This window comes from Python bivittatus, unplaced genomic scaffold (genome assembly GCF_059951505.1).
Source record: "Python bivittatus isolate LINGU-HERP-01145 unplaced genomic scaffold, Pbiv_v1 ctg000080_np1212, whole genome shotgun sequence".
In the NCBI taxonomy this organism is placed as follows: Eukaryota; Metazoa; Chordata; class Lepidosauria; order Squamata; family Pythonidae; genus Python; species Python bivittatus.
The window spans coordinates 71,317,536-71,329,999 of record NW_028277035.1 but is presented as its reverse complement, the minus strand read 5'-3'; the positions used below and the strand labels follow the sequence as shown (position 1 = coordinate 71,329,999).

General features: G+C 36.4%; 1 protein-coding gene across 2 annotated transcripts in view; it reads left to right on the top strand.

Moving 5' to 3' along the window:
• LOC103056103 (contactin-4) overlaps window positions 1-11,985 on the top strand; it is a 247,391-nt gene extending 235,406 nt beyond the window's left edge. For both annotated transcript variants that reach the window (XM_088134333.1, XM_088134332.1), the window contains 6 exons: window positions 2,778-3,012; window positions 4,964-5,079; window positions 6,233-6,419; window positions 7,205-7,317; window positions 7,922-8,090; window positions 9,620-11,985. In XM_088134333.1, coding sequence (XP_087990459.1) covers window positions 2,778-3,012; window positions 4,964-5,079; window positions 6,233-6,419; window positions 7,205-7,317; window positions 7,922-8,090; window positions 9,620-9,720 — 921 coding nt within the window. In that variant the 3' untranslated portion in view covers window positions 9,721-11,985. The remainder of the gene's footprint in view (window positions 1-2,777; window positions 3,013-4,963; window positions 5,080-6,232; window positions 6,420-7,204; window positions 7,318-7,921; window positions 8,091-9,619) is intronic.
• Window positions 11,986-12,464: the final 479 nt, after the last annotated feature.

Here is a 12,464-nt window from a genome sequence, read left to right as displayed (position 1 = left end):
CTTGTAGGTTTCTGCAGCAGCCTTGTTAGAACTGGAAGCCTCATCATGTCTTATCACACTGTGGAAGCCACTCCTCTTGTGGAATTTACCAAACCAGCCTCTGCTGGCTTTAAATTCTTCACTTGCTGCGCTTGCAGAGGGTTTTTTTTTTTTGTAGTAAATCACTGTGCAATTTCCTGGCTTTTTCACAGATCATAGCTTCACTAGCGCTATCACCTGCCAGCTGTTTCTCATTCAACCACACTAACAAAAGTGTTTGTACTAACCTCTTCCAGCACTTGTGTCCTCTGCTTGGTTAACGTCATTAGTGTTAGTACACTAACCTCTAGTGTTAGTACACTAAGTGTTAGTACACTAACCTCTTCCAGCACTTGTGTCCTCTGCTTGGTTAATGTCGTTACTCCTTTTGCCACATCAGCTCCTTTGATGGCATCTTTATTCTTCAAAATAGTCGAGACTGTCGACTTCGCCATCTTGTACTCCGAGCCCAGATCAGTCACACAAATACCACGCTCATGCTTTTCTACAATTTCCTTCTTCAATTCAATGGTTATTTTCTTCAAAACCTTATTCTTACCATGCTTGCTCTGCACTTTCTTTTTACCACCATGCTTGCTCTGCACTTTCTTTGGAGCCATGCTAAAAAGCACACCAAAAAGCTTCACAGCCAGTGTCTGTCTGCGACCGCGATCTCGCCTACAGGAAGCCATGACCATGTGTCACAGCAGGGAAAATGGCCACGGGTCATGTTCGTCACCCGATGCAGAGTTCGCGAACAGAAGCAAAATTTTGCAAACGTGCTGGTCGCGAACCGAATTGTTCGTGAACAGAAGCATTCGTGAACCGAGGTACCACTGTATATAGGAACCAAACAACTATGAATCATATAATATGCATGGTAGGTCGTAACTGGTGACACTTCCCAACCACTGCAACTCAAAAAATCATTCAGGTATAATATAACACAGCAGTGAACCTTTATTGCTAACTGTTTGACTGTGAGCTCAAAGAATGAGCACAAGAATCCCAACTGTCCAAACATAAAATCCAAAGGAAAAACTGTTACATCCCCCCCCACCAAAAAAAAGCATTTTAAACAGGAGTCTAGCAGCTCACAGTCAAGAATCTCTGCAAGCTTGCCAGCAGGATGAAGAATCCAGGGCTGTTGACCTTCTCTCCTCATGATATAAAGATATAAAGAATAGGGCTTACGTGCTATCCAATTAAACCAAACAAAAACAGGTATCCGGAAAGATAACCATTAAGAGATTGGGGACTATATGTTGCATTGACATCATATATCGGAGAATTTCCAAGCTGGGTGAAGTTATCTGTGTGTAATTCATACAATCAGGTCTTGGCTCTTAGGGCCAAAATAGCTCCTCAGGAAAAGCTAGCAGAGGTAGAGAGGCTACCGAAAGATTTCAGGGATGAAATAGCAGCATCCTACACTAAATGTGAGATGACCATTTCAGTCTTATCCCATGCCAGAATTTCGCAGTTCAGCCAGCACTGTTTTAATCCTAATAGGTACGCTTTATCAGACTTTCATTTTCCACCATCTGCTTCAAAGTTTTCACATTTTGATTGGACCACATGGAATTTGAGGAAGCTTATTGGATATTCCTTGTTTACAAGATTGATACTGATGCAAGTTGAGAAGACAATTTGCTCATCTGTATCAGCCCTTCCTTAGATCAAGGCTATAGGAGAACAGGGTGGGCAATATAGAAGTTTTGTAAGATCACCCTTCTGCCTGAGCAACGAACAAGATGGTATACCCTCCTCTTACATTCTGCATTATAAATTTACTGGATAGACCATTGTTAAACCTCAGCAACTTTAAGCTGTGCAGACTTCAACTCCCAGAATTCCCCCAGCCAACATGTTTTCCTATGACACCTGAGAGGTGCAGGACAGTCCCAATATGGAGCACAATGACTAAAGTAAAGAGTTGAGGGTTGAAGCCTTTCATCATCTGTCATCCTGAAGTGGTTTTCTCTTTCTGTCTAATAGTTCAGCCAACCCTGAGTATGTTTGGTACATCTTCATTTCAAGCAAGAACTAGAAAATACCTCATGGAAATGAGAATGTAACTGATAGAACTGGAAAAACTCAGGCATCAATTTTCCATTTATAGTGATGCTAAAAAACCAGAACAATTTCCAAGATCCACAAAGATGCTTTTAGAAAAACCTAAGCTAAAGCTCTTTTCTTATTCTGTTATTGGGGTACTGTAATAGAAGCCTTGCTCACATTTGTGACTCAGAGCTAAAGAAGGATACTACTCAGCTATTCTTGTCAAGAGTTATAGCTGCTATATAAAACAGAAAGTAATCCTCCATCTGCATAAGCAGTTTGTTCCATTCTTGAGTATAACCTTTACTTGGATCAGACCACAGCTAATGCATTTATGGGAGACAATAAACTTGCAATAATCTCTTTGCAGATGGCAGTTAGATGCTTCTGCCTTGATTACTAACTGTCTCTAATGTTTATAACTATGGTTGGTTCTTTTTCTGGCTTACGCTATTTTAGGACTAAAGGCTTTCAAAAGAGGAAGCAGGCTATTAAAAGGACATGAATGGCCTGCAACAAATTAGCAATAAAACATAGGATGCTTTTAGAATTGAGTGCTTATTTCCTTTGCCAGGAAAAAATGTTACAAGGTGAACTTCTTTGGCTCTATTAAATTTCTCCAGGATAAATGTGGCTGTGCCTCTTTCTAAGCACATCCTATTCATCAGCCTGTTTCCGTGTTTCTTCTCTTGTTACAGACAGTGCCAGAAGAGTTACAAAATGGAGGAGGGTTTGGTTATGTTGTTGCCTTCCGCCCGGTTGGTACAATAAGTTGGATGCAGACTGTAGTGGTTTCGCCTGATGCCTCCAAATATGTGTTTCGGAATGAGAGTTTACCTCCATTTTCACCATACGAAGTTAAAGTTGGAGTGTACAACAACAAAGGAGAAGGTCCTTTCAGCCCTGTCACAGTTGTTTATTCAGCCGACGAAGGTAAGCATAGCCAAATAATCTGGCAGTATATGATAAGCTGGCTGTTTTCAAAATGGCCTCGCACCCCTCGTATTGTTAATGTCCACATATGCTGCTAAGAAACGGCATGTACCCAATTTTAGGATTCATTCTCTTGTAAATTAATATTAATCATGGTGACATTTTGTTTGAAGAATGAGATAATTCATTTGAGACATGCATTATGTTACCCTGCTCATTGAGAGGTTTAAGAGGACCTTTTAGGTCAAAATATTTTCACAAATTAAAATGTTAATTTCTCATTTTAATGCTTAATGGCACCATTATCAGGGTTGGCAGTATATGCTGTAGCATGTTTGCATATTGAGTTTAAACCTATTCTGAAATTACATTAGGATTGTGATAATATGTTTTGTAAAGCCTTTTGATAATTGGTAGCCCTATTTTATGTGTGTGTATGTGTGTACATATACACAGATATGCATAATTAATGTCTGTTGAGCATTTATCCTCTGAAGAGCAGTACTGAAATTTAGCATGAATTAATCTTGTCTAATTATAAACTATTCCCTTATCTCACTATGGCAGTAATATTTCTCTAAATTAATTTTAGCAATAAATTCTTACTTGATTTTTTTTAACGTAATTGGATAATCCCCACAATGGAGATAGTCGTACTCAGTTGTAAATCATAATCCGTGCAAGTTCAGTCTTCAAAGACCTGAATCTAATCAACACAGTCTCAAATTAATGTCAAATAAAGTCTTGCCTTAACTTAAGAACAGGTTCTGCCTAAAACTCTGGAGATCGGCTGCCAGTCAGATTTAAAAATACTCGGCTTAGCTCAGCCTAATTACAGTCATGTTCAAAAGATCTGAAAGCTGAAAATAGTCAGGACCTACTAGCTCCTCTTCCAAATGCTTACCATTTCTTGTTTGTTTGTTTCTATAACCACATATAGAGTTTCCATGCACAAATACCTATGAACTCAATAGAGGGATCTATATATTTTCCTCATGTGTTAATTGTAGGCTGTTTTTAAAACATGTTATTACTTTATCACATGTGCATGAGTATATGCAAGCAGGCTGTAAGAGTTGGCAATTTATGGCAGGCAAAAAATTAATGTCCACCTAATTAAGTAGACTTTAGACAGATATAAAAGTATAGCTGATAAATAAAGCGATACTACAGGTAGTCCCCCCATTTAAGAATGAGTTCCGTTCCCAAGGTCTGTCCTGAAGTCAAATTTGTATGTAAGCCGGAACAGTATTATTGTATTAAACTGTATAAGTAGTATTATGTAATGAACTCGAGCCATTGTGTATTTAACTCAAACCACTGTGTATTTAACTCGAATTTTGCTACAAAAGGCTCCATTCTTAACTATGGGTTGTCCATAAACCAGGCGTTCTTAACCCAGAGACTACCTATATTCTCTACTTTTGCTCCTCATTTTATCGTCTGCTTGTATCAGTTATATTTTTAATCTGATTGATGGTGAATCCAAGAAACAGTTATTGTAAGCCAAAAGATGGTAACAAGTCTAACTTGATTAGAAATTATGTTAGAGATGAAGCTGCCATTAAAAAAAGGCAACCCTGTGGCTTTTTCCTGCCATTTCTCATCCTCAAACCAATGCAAGTATTAGCTAGAATAGAGGCTAAGCAACATTCACATTTCTAGTTCCCTCCTGAGAGTAAAAACAAACCATTCAGTTTGTTCTTGGCCTTATATGTTATAAATTGGAGATCATAACAAAATCTTGATATGGCTTAAACAGAAGTTCCTTCTAGTAGGATGACTGGGTGTTGTGTACAAGCACAACAGCTTTATCCTGAGAGCTCTGATCATGTGTAAACCACATTAATTAGCCTAAAGCCATCTATGCCAGATTTTTTCTTGTGGATTCCAAAATTAAAGATATTAAGAGGTGTGATGAACCTACAGCTAATCACTGTGCTTTCTTTAGAACCCACCAGAGCTCCCACTAATGTCTTTGCCAAAAGCCTTTCTGCTTCAGACATAGAAGTCTTTTGGTCTTTGCTGCCAGAGACCCAGAGCAAAGGAAGAATACAGGGCTATGAGGTAGGCACATTACATTTTCATTCAGGAATGTTATGGCATCATATAATGTTTATTAGTTTTTAATGCACAAAAAACAATTAACAAACAAAATACAGATCCCATTGCTATCAATGAGCTTCCGGAACATATGGCTGCAGTTCTTAATGCATCATGCTGCAAATAAAAATCTTAGATTTTCACTTGCATCATGTTGCAAATAAAAATCTTAGATTTTCACTAAGTGTATAAACAATCAGCTATTTGCTACCTCCAAAAATTCCTTGTACTATGCATCATATAGCCTAAATACCATTTTGTGTTCTGTGTCACAAATGTAGTTTTTCTTCTCATGCACACAGGAAACCTAAGTAAACACAAATATTTTTTAAACTAGACATTAAAATGGGAATTTCTACTTCTATGTCCTGTAGAGAATACACTATCCTGAAAACATGCAATTAAATGGAACATTAAGTGATACAGGCAAGAAAGTTGTTAGTTGTAACATTTGCTAGAAAGGGATTACTTTCTTCACGCACGGAAAAAATATTTAGAATGACTGCTGTCTCCTGAAATGCTGGCACTATAACGATTTAGGAAGAGCTAAGAAAGTTCCAAAAATAATCTTTTCAGCAACTAAGGTGCCTTGTTTGTTGTTTATATTAAAATTGTATCAACATTTATGGCAAAATCTTTTAGCAGTAAAGGTGTTAATAGCACACATCTCATTTAATATAAAATCAGAAATGCTTACCCCTAATTTTAACCAGTATGGCGTTTATCCAAGAATCCAAGGATTATGGAAAGGAAGTTCCTTGCTTACATAGGGCATATGATCATTTGAAATGTTGCACCTAATTGGCCCAAAACAGATTTGCCCCAAGCAGAGGTTTAATTCGATGTGATGATGATGATGATGATGATGATGATGATGATGATGATGATGATAACAACATTCAAAATAGATGAATTTTATCATTGGTATTTTATCATCTATAAATTTCAACAGTTAGAAATTTGGTAGTGCCAATTTAAACCTACATAATGGGCACATGTGGATTCCTTTAAACGTTTAAGGGAAGCTTTGATCTACTTGGAATTGTAATGCAGATGGTATAAACTCATTCAGCTGTAGATTTCAAATAAGTATACATTTGTATGTGTGCGTGTGTAGGTTAGATATTGGAAACATGGAGATAAAGAAGAGCAGGCTGGAAGAATGAAAACCATGACCAATCAGACTTTTGCAAAAATCACCAACTTGAAGAGCAGTGCTTTATACCACTTGGCTGTCAAAGCTTACAACACAGCAGGGATGGGACCATCCAGTGCTGTAGTCAATGTGACAACCAAAAAGCCACGTGAGTATGGTGGGGTGGGGGAAGACAGGATTTTTATTTTAATGTACAGGTAGTCCTTGCTTCACAATGGTAATTGGGACCAGCAACTCTGTTGTTAAGGAACAAGTTCGTAAAGTGGCGATGTCACACGACCATGCTAACTTATAATGCTAGTTGCAGCAGTCCCAGTTGCCATCGTTAGGCGAATCCTGCATGGTCACAAGTCCCATGGTCATATGATTACCGTTTGCAACCTCCTGCCAGCTTCCCCATTGACTTTGCTTGTCAGAAGCCAGCAGTGAAGGTCGCAAATGGCGATCACATGACCATGGAATGCTGCAATGGCCGCAACTACAAGGACCCATCATAAGTCCCCCTCATTCAGCACCATCGTAACTTCGAACAGCAGCTGAATGAGTGATTGTTCAACAAGGTATATTAATTGGTTCTACTTTTCTGAATGTCCCTATTCATTCCTGCTTCATCCTTAATCTTATAATTAAGACACAGAAAATGAAAAGCTGGCCAGGGAAAATAAATATTTGTTTTCTGTTCAGAACAAGGCCTACTCCCACCTGTCATCAGTGTACAGAATTGTTGTTCAATTCTATTTTATTTTATATCAGTTTGTCATGTTAGATCTGCTGTTGAGTTTTAATATATATGTTTGTCCAACTGTTCATTAACTTATAAAATATAGGTGCTCATCACAGAATGCCTGACATACATTATAGGCAAGGCAATGTGATTATGTAAGAAAAATCTTGCTTCTTAATAATATTCAGTTTCCTATGTTTTAAATTCAGCTCCAAGTCAGCCTCCTGGAAACATTATATGGAATTCATCAGACTCTAAGATTATACTGAACTGGGATCAAGTTAAAGCACAGAATAATGAATCTGAAGTGAAAGGATACAAAGTAGGTAATGGGCAGGAAAAAATATGGTTATTTGTACAATTAATGTGAATTAATTGTGAAAAACATAAATCATGTAACAGAAGCACCAACTGAGTTAGTTCACTTGGGCTGTAATCCTATGCCCATTACTAACTTTCTATTAAAATAATTAGGCACCCCTAAATATATCTAGGAACAGAGTGGACCTCTAGCAAAACTGCATGTTTCCTTTATGTTTCAATGGCACCAAAATATTATTCAAAAACAAGAATTAGTATTTGGTAATTTGTGCAGCAAGTACAAATCATACAAAATAAAGCTGCTAAACTTTTGTCATGGAAGCAGCCTGATATATTCCTGCTAATCAGCCTACACCGCAGAAGGTGAGGGATGTCTCGTGCTCCTGGAACTCCTGACCTCTCAAAGCTAATGAAGATAAGAACAGCTTTAGGAAATAACAGTATGTGTCAGAAGTTCCTTCTAATCCACCATAAGACGTGACCCCTAGAAAACAAGATATTTTCATTAGAGAACATAAGAGTTTATATTATGTGCCTAGAAAAAGAAACTATTTCTATTACAATGTAATCCTTTTTATCTTCCCTTAATCAAATATATGTTCCAGGTGTTCTATAGATGGAACAGACAAAACAGTATGTCTATTATAGAAACAAACAAAACATCTGTGGAGCTTTCACTGCCCTTTGATGAAGATTACATTATAGAAATAAAGCCATTCAGTGATGGAGGGGATGGCAACAGCAGTGAACAGATTCGAATTCCAAAGATAACAAGTAAGAGGGTTTTGTTTTTTTTATGGTATTGGTTCATCTAAGTATAAAGTGTATGAGTTTTTCTTTTTAAAAAAATGGTGTTCCTTTCTACTTCTGCAATTTCACATTCAGACTGAAGAGATAAAATCTGTTTTATCCCCAATATCTTTAAAATGCTAAACGGCTCTGACTTAGAAAGACGCCTGCCCATCCAGAGCTATTATTATTTCTTATCAGATTTTTATTTCAGACCATCTTGGAGTTAATCTGTCAGCTTCTATAGAACCAGAAGTGTTCCACATAGTTTCAAAGCTGGTAGGTAGGGATTAACATAAAACAGTATCTTCTTGCTGGAAGCGGTACAGGTATAAAACAGCACCATCTATTTCATTTAAGCATATTTACTTTGGACTATAATGTTATGTGTGCGTTTCAGTGGAAATAATAGTACAGAAAGCTGGTGAAACTGTACAAGATGTAGCATACACAGGTTTATTCAGAGAAATAAGTTTCAGTGCCCATCTTGTCTGATACAAGTTTATTTCATTTTACATTTCAATCACGCAGCAAGACAAAAAGACACAGATGAGAAGAAGATGAAGATGCCAATATTAAACTATACTCTAGAGCAGGGGTGCATGAGAAATAGGCCTCACCTTGCTCCCTCCTAGCTAAAAGGACAAGCTGGACTACTCCACACAACTCAACATTTCAATGAATAACTCTTATTTGTTTCATATGTCATTAAGGTTTTAATTGTTGGACCCTGAGGTTGGTATTTTAGCTGAGGGTGAAACTATTCATTGCACCAGAACATATCTTTACACGGGTGGAATACTACTCCTGTTTTAGGGGATCTAACAATATCTAAAACAATACTGCCAGAAGAAAATTAAAATGAAATAGAATCCATTGTAGTCACTGACTCTGTGGGTATTCAAGTGTGCACATTAAGCTATCATTTCCTTGCTCACTTAATTCATTTGTTGTCATAAATATTTGCAGAGTCTTCTTGCATGTTGAAATTCCCAAATTCATTGAGAGATAAGACTGTGTGGACTAGGAACATTTTCATCAGTTGTATGAAAAATATATGACATGTATGAAAGATTATGAAAGATATATGACAGACTTGCAGCTAGCTACTTCCTGGAGGAAGGCAGGAGTGAACTATTTCCTACATTGCTACTAGAAAAACTGTGTGGTTGTTTCAGGTTATCACCTGAGCTTGACTTCAAACCATCTTTATCTTATAGAGAGAAAATAGTGAAAACGGCAAAGAAATATGGAAAGGTTACCTCTGTACAAGCCCTCCCTTCATTAGAATGAAAAGGGAACAGTTTTGCATGGCAGTGGAAGCTTGAAACAGAGGAATCTTTTCCCCTCTATTTAGACATATTTAGCATGTTTTGCAGTCTTTATATAAGAGTATTTTATCTGAAGCAGCTGAGTAGAAATGTGTGCCTGACATCTGAGGCAGAAGCTTCATTCATTTGTTCAGGTCGTGAAGTTGCGATATATTAAACATCTTGATTTCTTTGTTCTCTTAGATGCATATGCGAGAGGGTCAGGAGCTTCAACTTCAAATGCTTGTACACTGTCAGCCATCAGCACAATAATGATTTCCCTCACAGCGAGATCAAGTTTATGACAAAAAATATTGAAAGGACTTCCTGTTTATAATATAACTAAGCAACATTTAGCTAGTTGTTTTGAAGCCACCCAGTACTAAGTAATATTGTTGTTCAAGTACATCTTACTACTGGAAAAAAAAATGTTTTATGCTTCTCTAGGAATGGCATTATACAGTACTTCCTCAAAGCAAATATATCTTTGTCTGCAGTTTCCTTGGAAACTCTGCAATGCACTGAAAACATCTGTAATACGATGTTACCAAAGCAGTTTACATATGTCCTTATATGCATATTTTTATTATATATTTAGTGTTTTATAGACTTTTTTAAAGTTAATATATGATGTAGATATTAATTTCTTTTTCCCCTCTGCTATGAAATGCTATTGATGACATTATCATTGCAAAACTATATAGTTTGGAATGTTTCATGCCAGAAGGTCATAATTGTCAGTAACTGATTTTGAATTGATTGTATAGGTTGACAAGAATGCACACGTTCAGAATTCTTTTAGCTTCAGTCCATCTTTCCAGTGTGTGTGTGTGTATCTATTTGGGCATGGAAAGGATTCCCACAGGGTATTTGATGAAGCCTGCCTTCTCCTTCAGGTCTTTAAATTTGCTGCAGCTATGCACAATGCATTTCAGTGCTTCAGAACATTGCTTATATCTTGAGGCTTCCATAGTGGCTCACTCTAATTCACAGGCTGCTTCCCCAAAGAAGGAAGCTGAGCAACCATAATGAAGCATAACAATCATGTTCCTTGCCAACCAGGGTAGGCATCTAGAAGATGGGGCAGGGGAAGAGAGAGACAGACAGACAGAAGAGGAAGATTCAGCATAGTAACTTTTCAGGATCCCCTTCACATATGCCAAATGGGATGAATCATGCCACCACTGACATACAAGACTGCATTTTTTATCAGATAAATAAAGTAATAAAAAACAACATGCTATGTGTTTGCTTTCAGGTTTTGTGAAAGTTGATACTGTAGCATTCTTTCCCTTATGATAATGTTTTGGTAACACTTAATACAATTTTTTACCTGAATGTACTGATTTACCTTTCTATAAAATTGAACAAACATTAAATTATCATTCATTCCACTTAGCGTCAGCACTCTTAATGTAATGCATATTGGACATTGCTATAGCAAAGGACAAGATTCTGAGTGTGGTGAAAATCTGAAAGTTGTCGGTTCAACAATTTATGTTATCCTTGATTTACATAAATAAATAAAATCCTGGATTTTCACCATTTTAATCATGAAGTCTTGAAGGCTTTAAATGCTGATTTCTTTTCTGAATAAATTTCTTTTGACAAATACATGTAATCTACAATTCTCTATAGATTGGTTTCATAAACTGAATTATAGGATTATCTATGTTCTATGTTTATATGATCTTGCTTGACTAGGGGTCATTTTAAAAGTCTAATAAATAACAGAATAACTTCTCTAAAATTAATTTTTCCTTTTAAAAAACAAAGTGTATGTCTAGATATCTCATTGAATTTCAAATAGCTTCTTTATTTTAGAGTGTTCTGAATATCGAGGTTTAACTTTCAGGGCCCACTACGTCTACATCTCTACCATGTTGATAAACCACCATTAAAATCTGACAAATGAACTCAAACCATCATAATGTTTTTTCAAGCAATTGCCATTCATTGCAGTAAAACTAGTACTGGAGCAGAGTTTTGTGAATGCCTAATCCAGTGACTTGGCAATGCATGTAGCTGCTGTATTGCACCTGTGAAGGTCTATACAAGTCTCCTTGTGCAGAATTCTGTGCATGCACAAGAACACTGGAAAATGGCCAGAAATTACAAGATAAATATATTAATAGAAAAAGATTTTTGTTACTATGGGAAATATTTTGTAATTATGCTCAGATGAAACAATGATAATTAAAATAAAAATGACTTTTTAAATTATTTCCCCCAACTTTAAAAATATACCGCAGAGGTTTATAATTTGTTCTTCCTGATAGCTTAAATTTTCCTGTAACTTGTCTCTTTTGCTTCCAAAACATACAAACTAACTTTTAAAACATTCAAAATATATTTATTAAATAACTCATAATCAGGTTTCCACTTGTGTAAGTTGGGGATGTTAATCAGAGAAATATTGTCAGTATTTCAAGCTGTGTTCCTTTCTTTGTTTGATATGGTTACTTCTATGTAAAAACAAAAACAAAACAAAAAAACCCACAAAAGAAAGAAAACAAAAGAAAAAAAGCCTATGTAGTTTTTCTCCCCAGTGTAAATGATATTTATCAGTGATCTAGCAGATGTAATCTTTTTTAAAGTTATTGGTAATAAATATTCTGTTATTTGTAAAGATTCTTGTCTGTATGGGTATGTTTCTTGCATTTTTGTGGTTTCGGTAAATAACTCCATGACACCTTGATTTCAAGCACTTACAGAAAGTGCTTGAAACAATTTTCACTTGCACTGTAAACTGAATTGTGAAAATGCATCGACCCCGTGGGTTGCACTTACTGTTTTTCAAAGCAATTCTAACTGCAACAAAAAAAAAAACACACAAAAACCTGAGGTCCCATTCCTTACTGAAAAACCATTGCAATGACATCAATAGGTGAATGATAATGTCCAGAAACATTCACACCTCATCCTCTACCATAGGTTCTCTTTGGAAATTTGGCCTACTACAAACAAATATAATAATAATAATCCACATGCAGATTTTACAGATGACAATAACAATGGTTCTTTGCAGATTCAGTATAAGCCCTAGTCT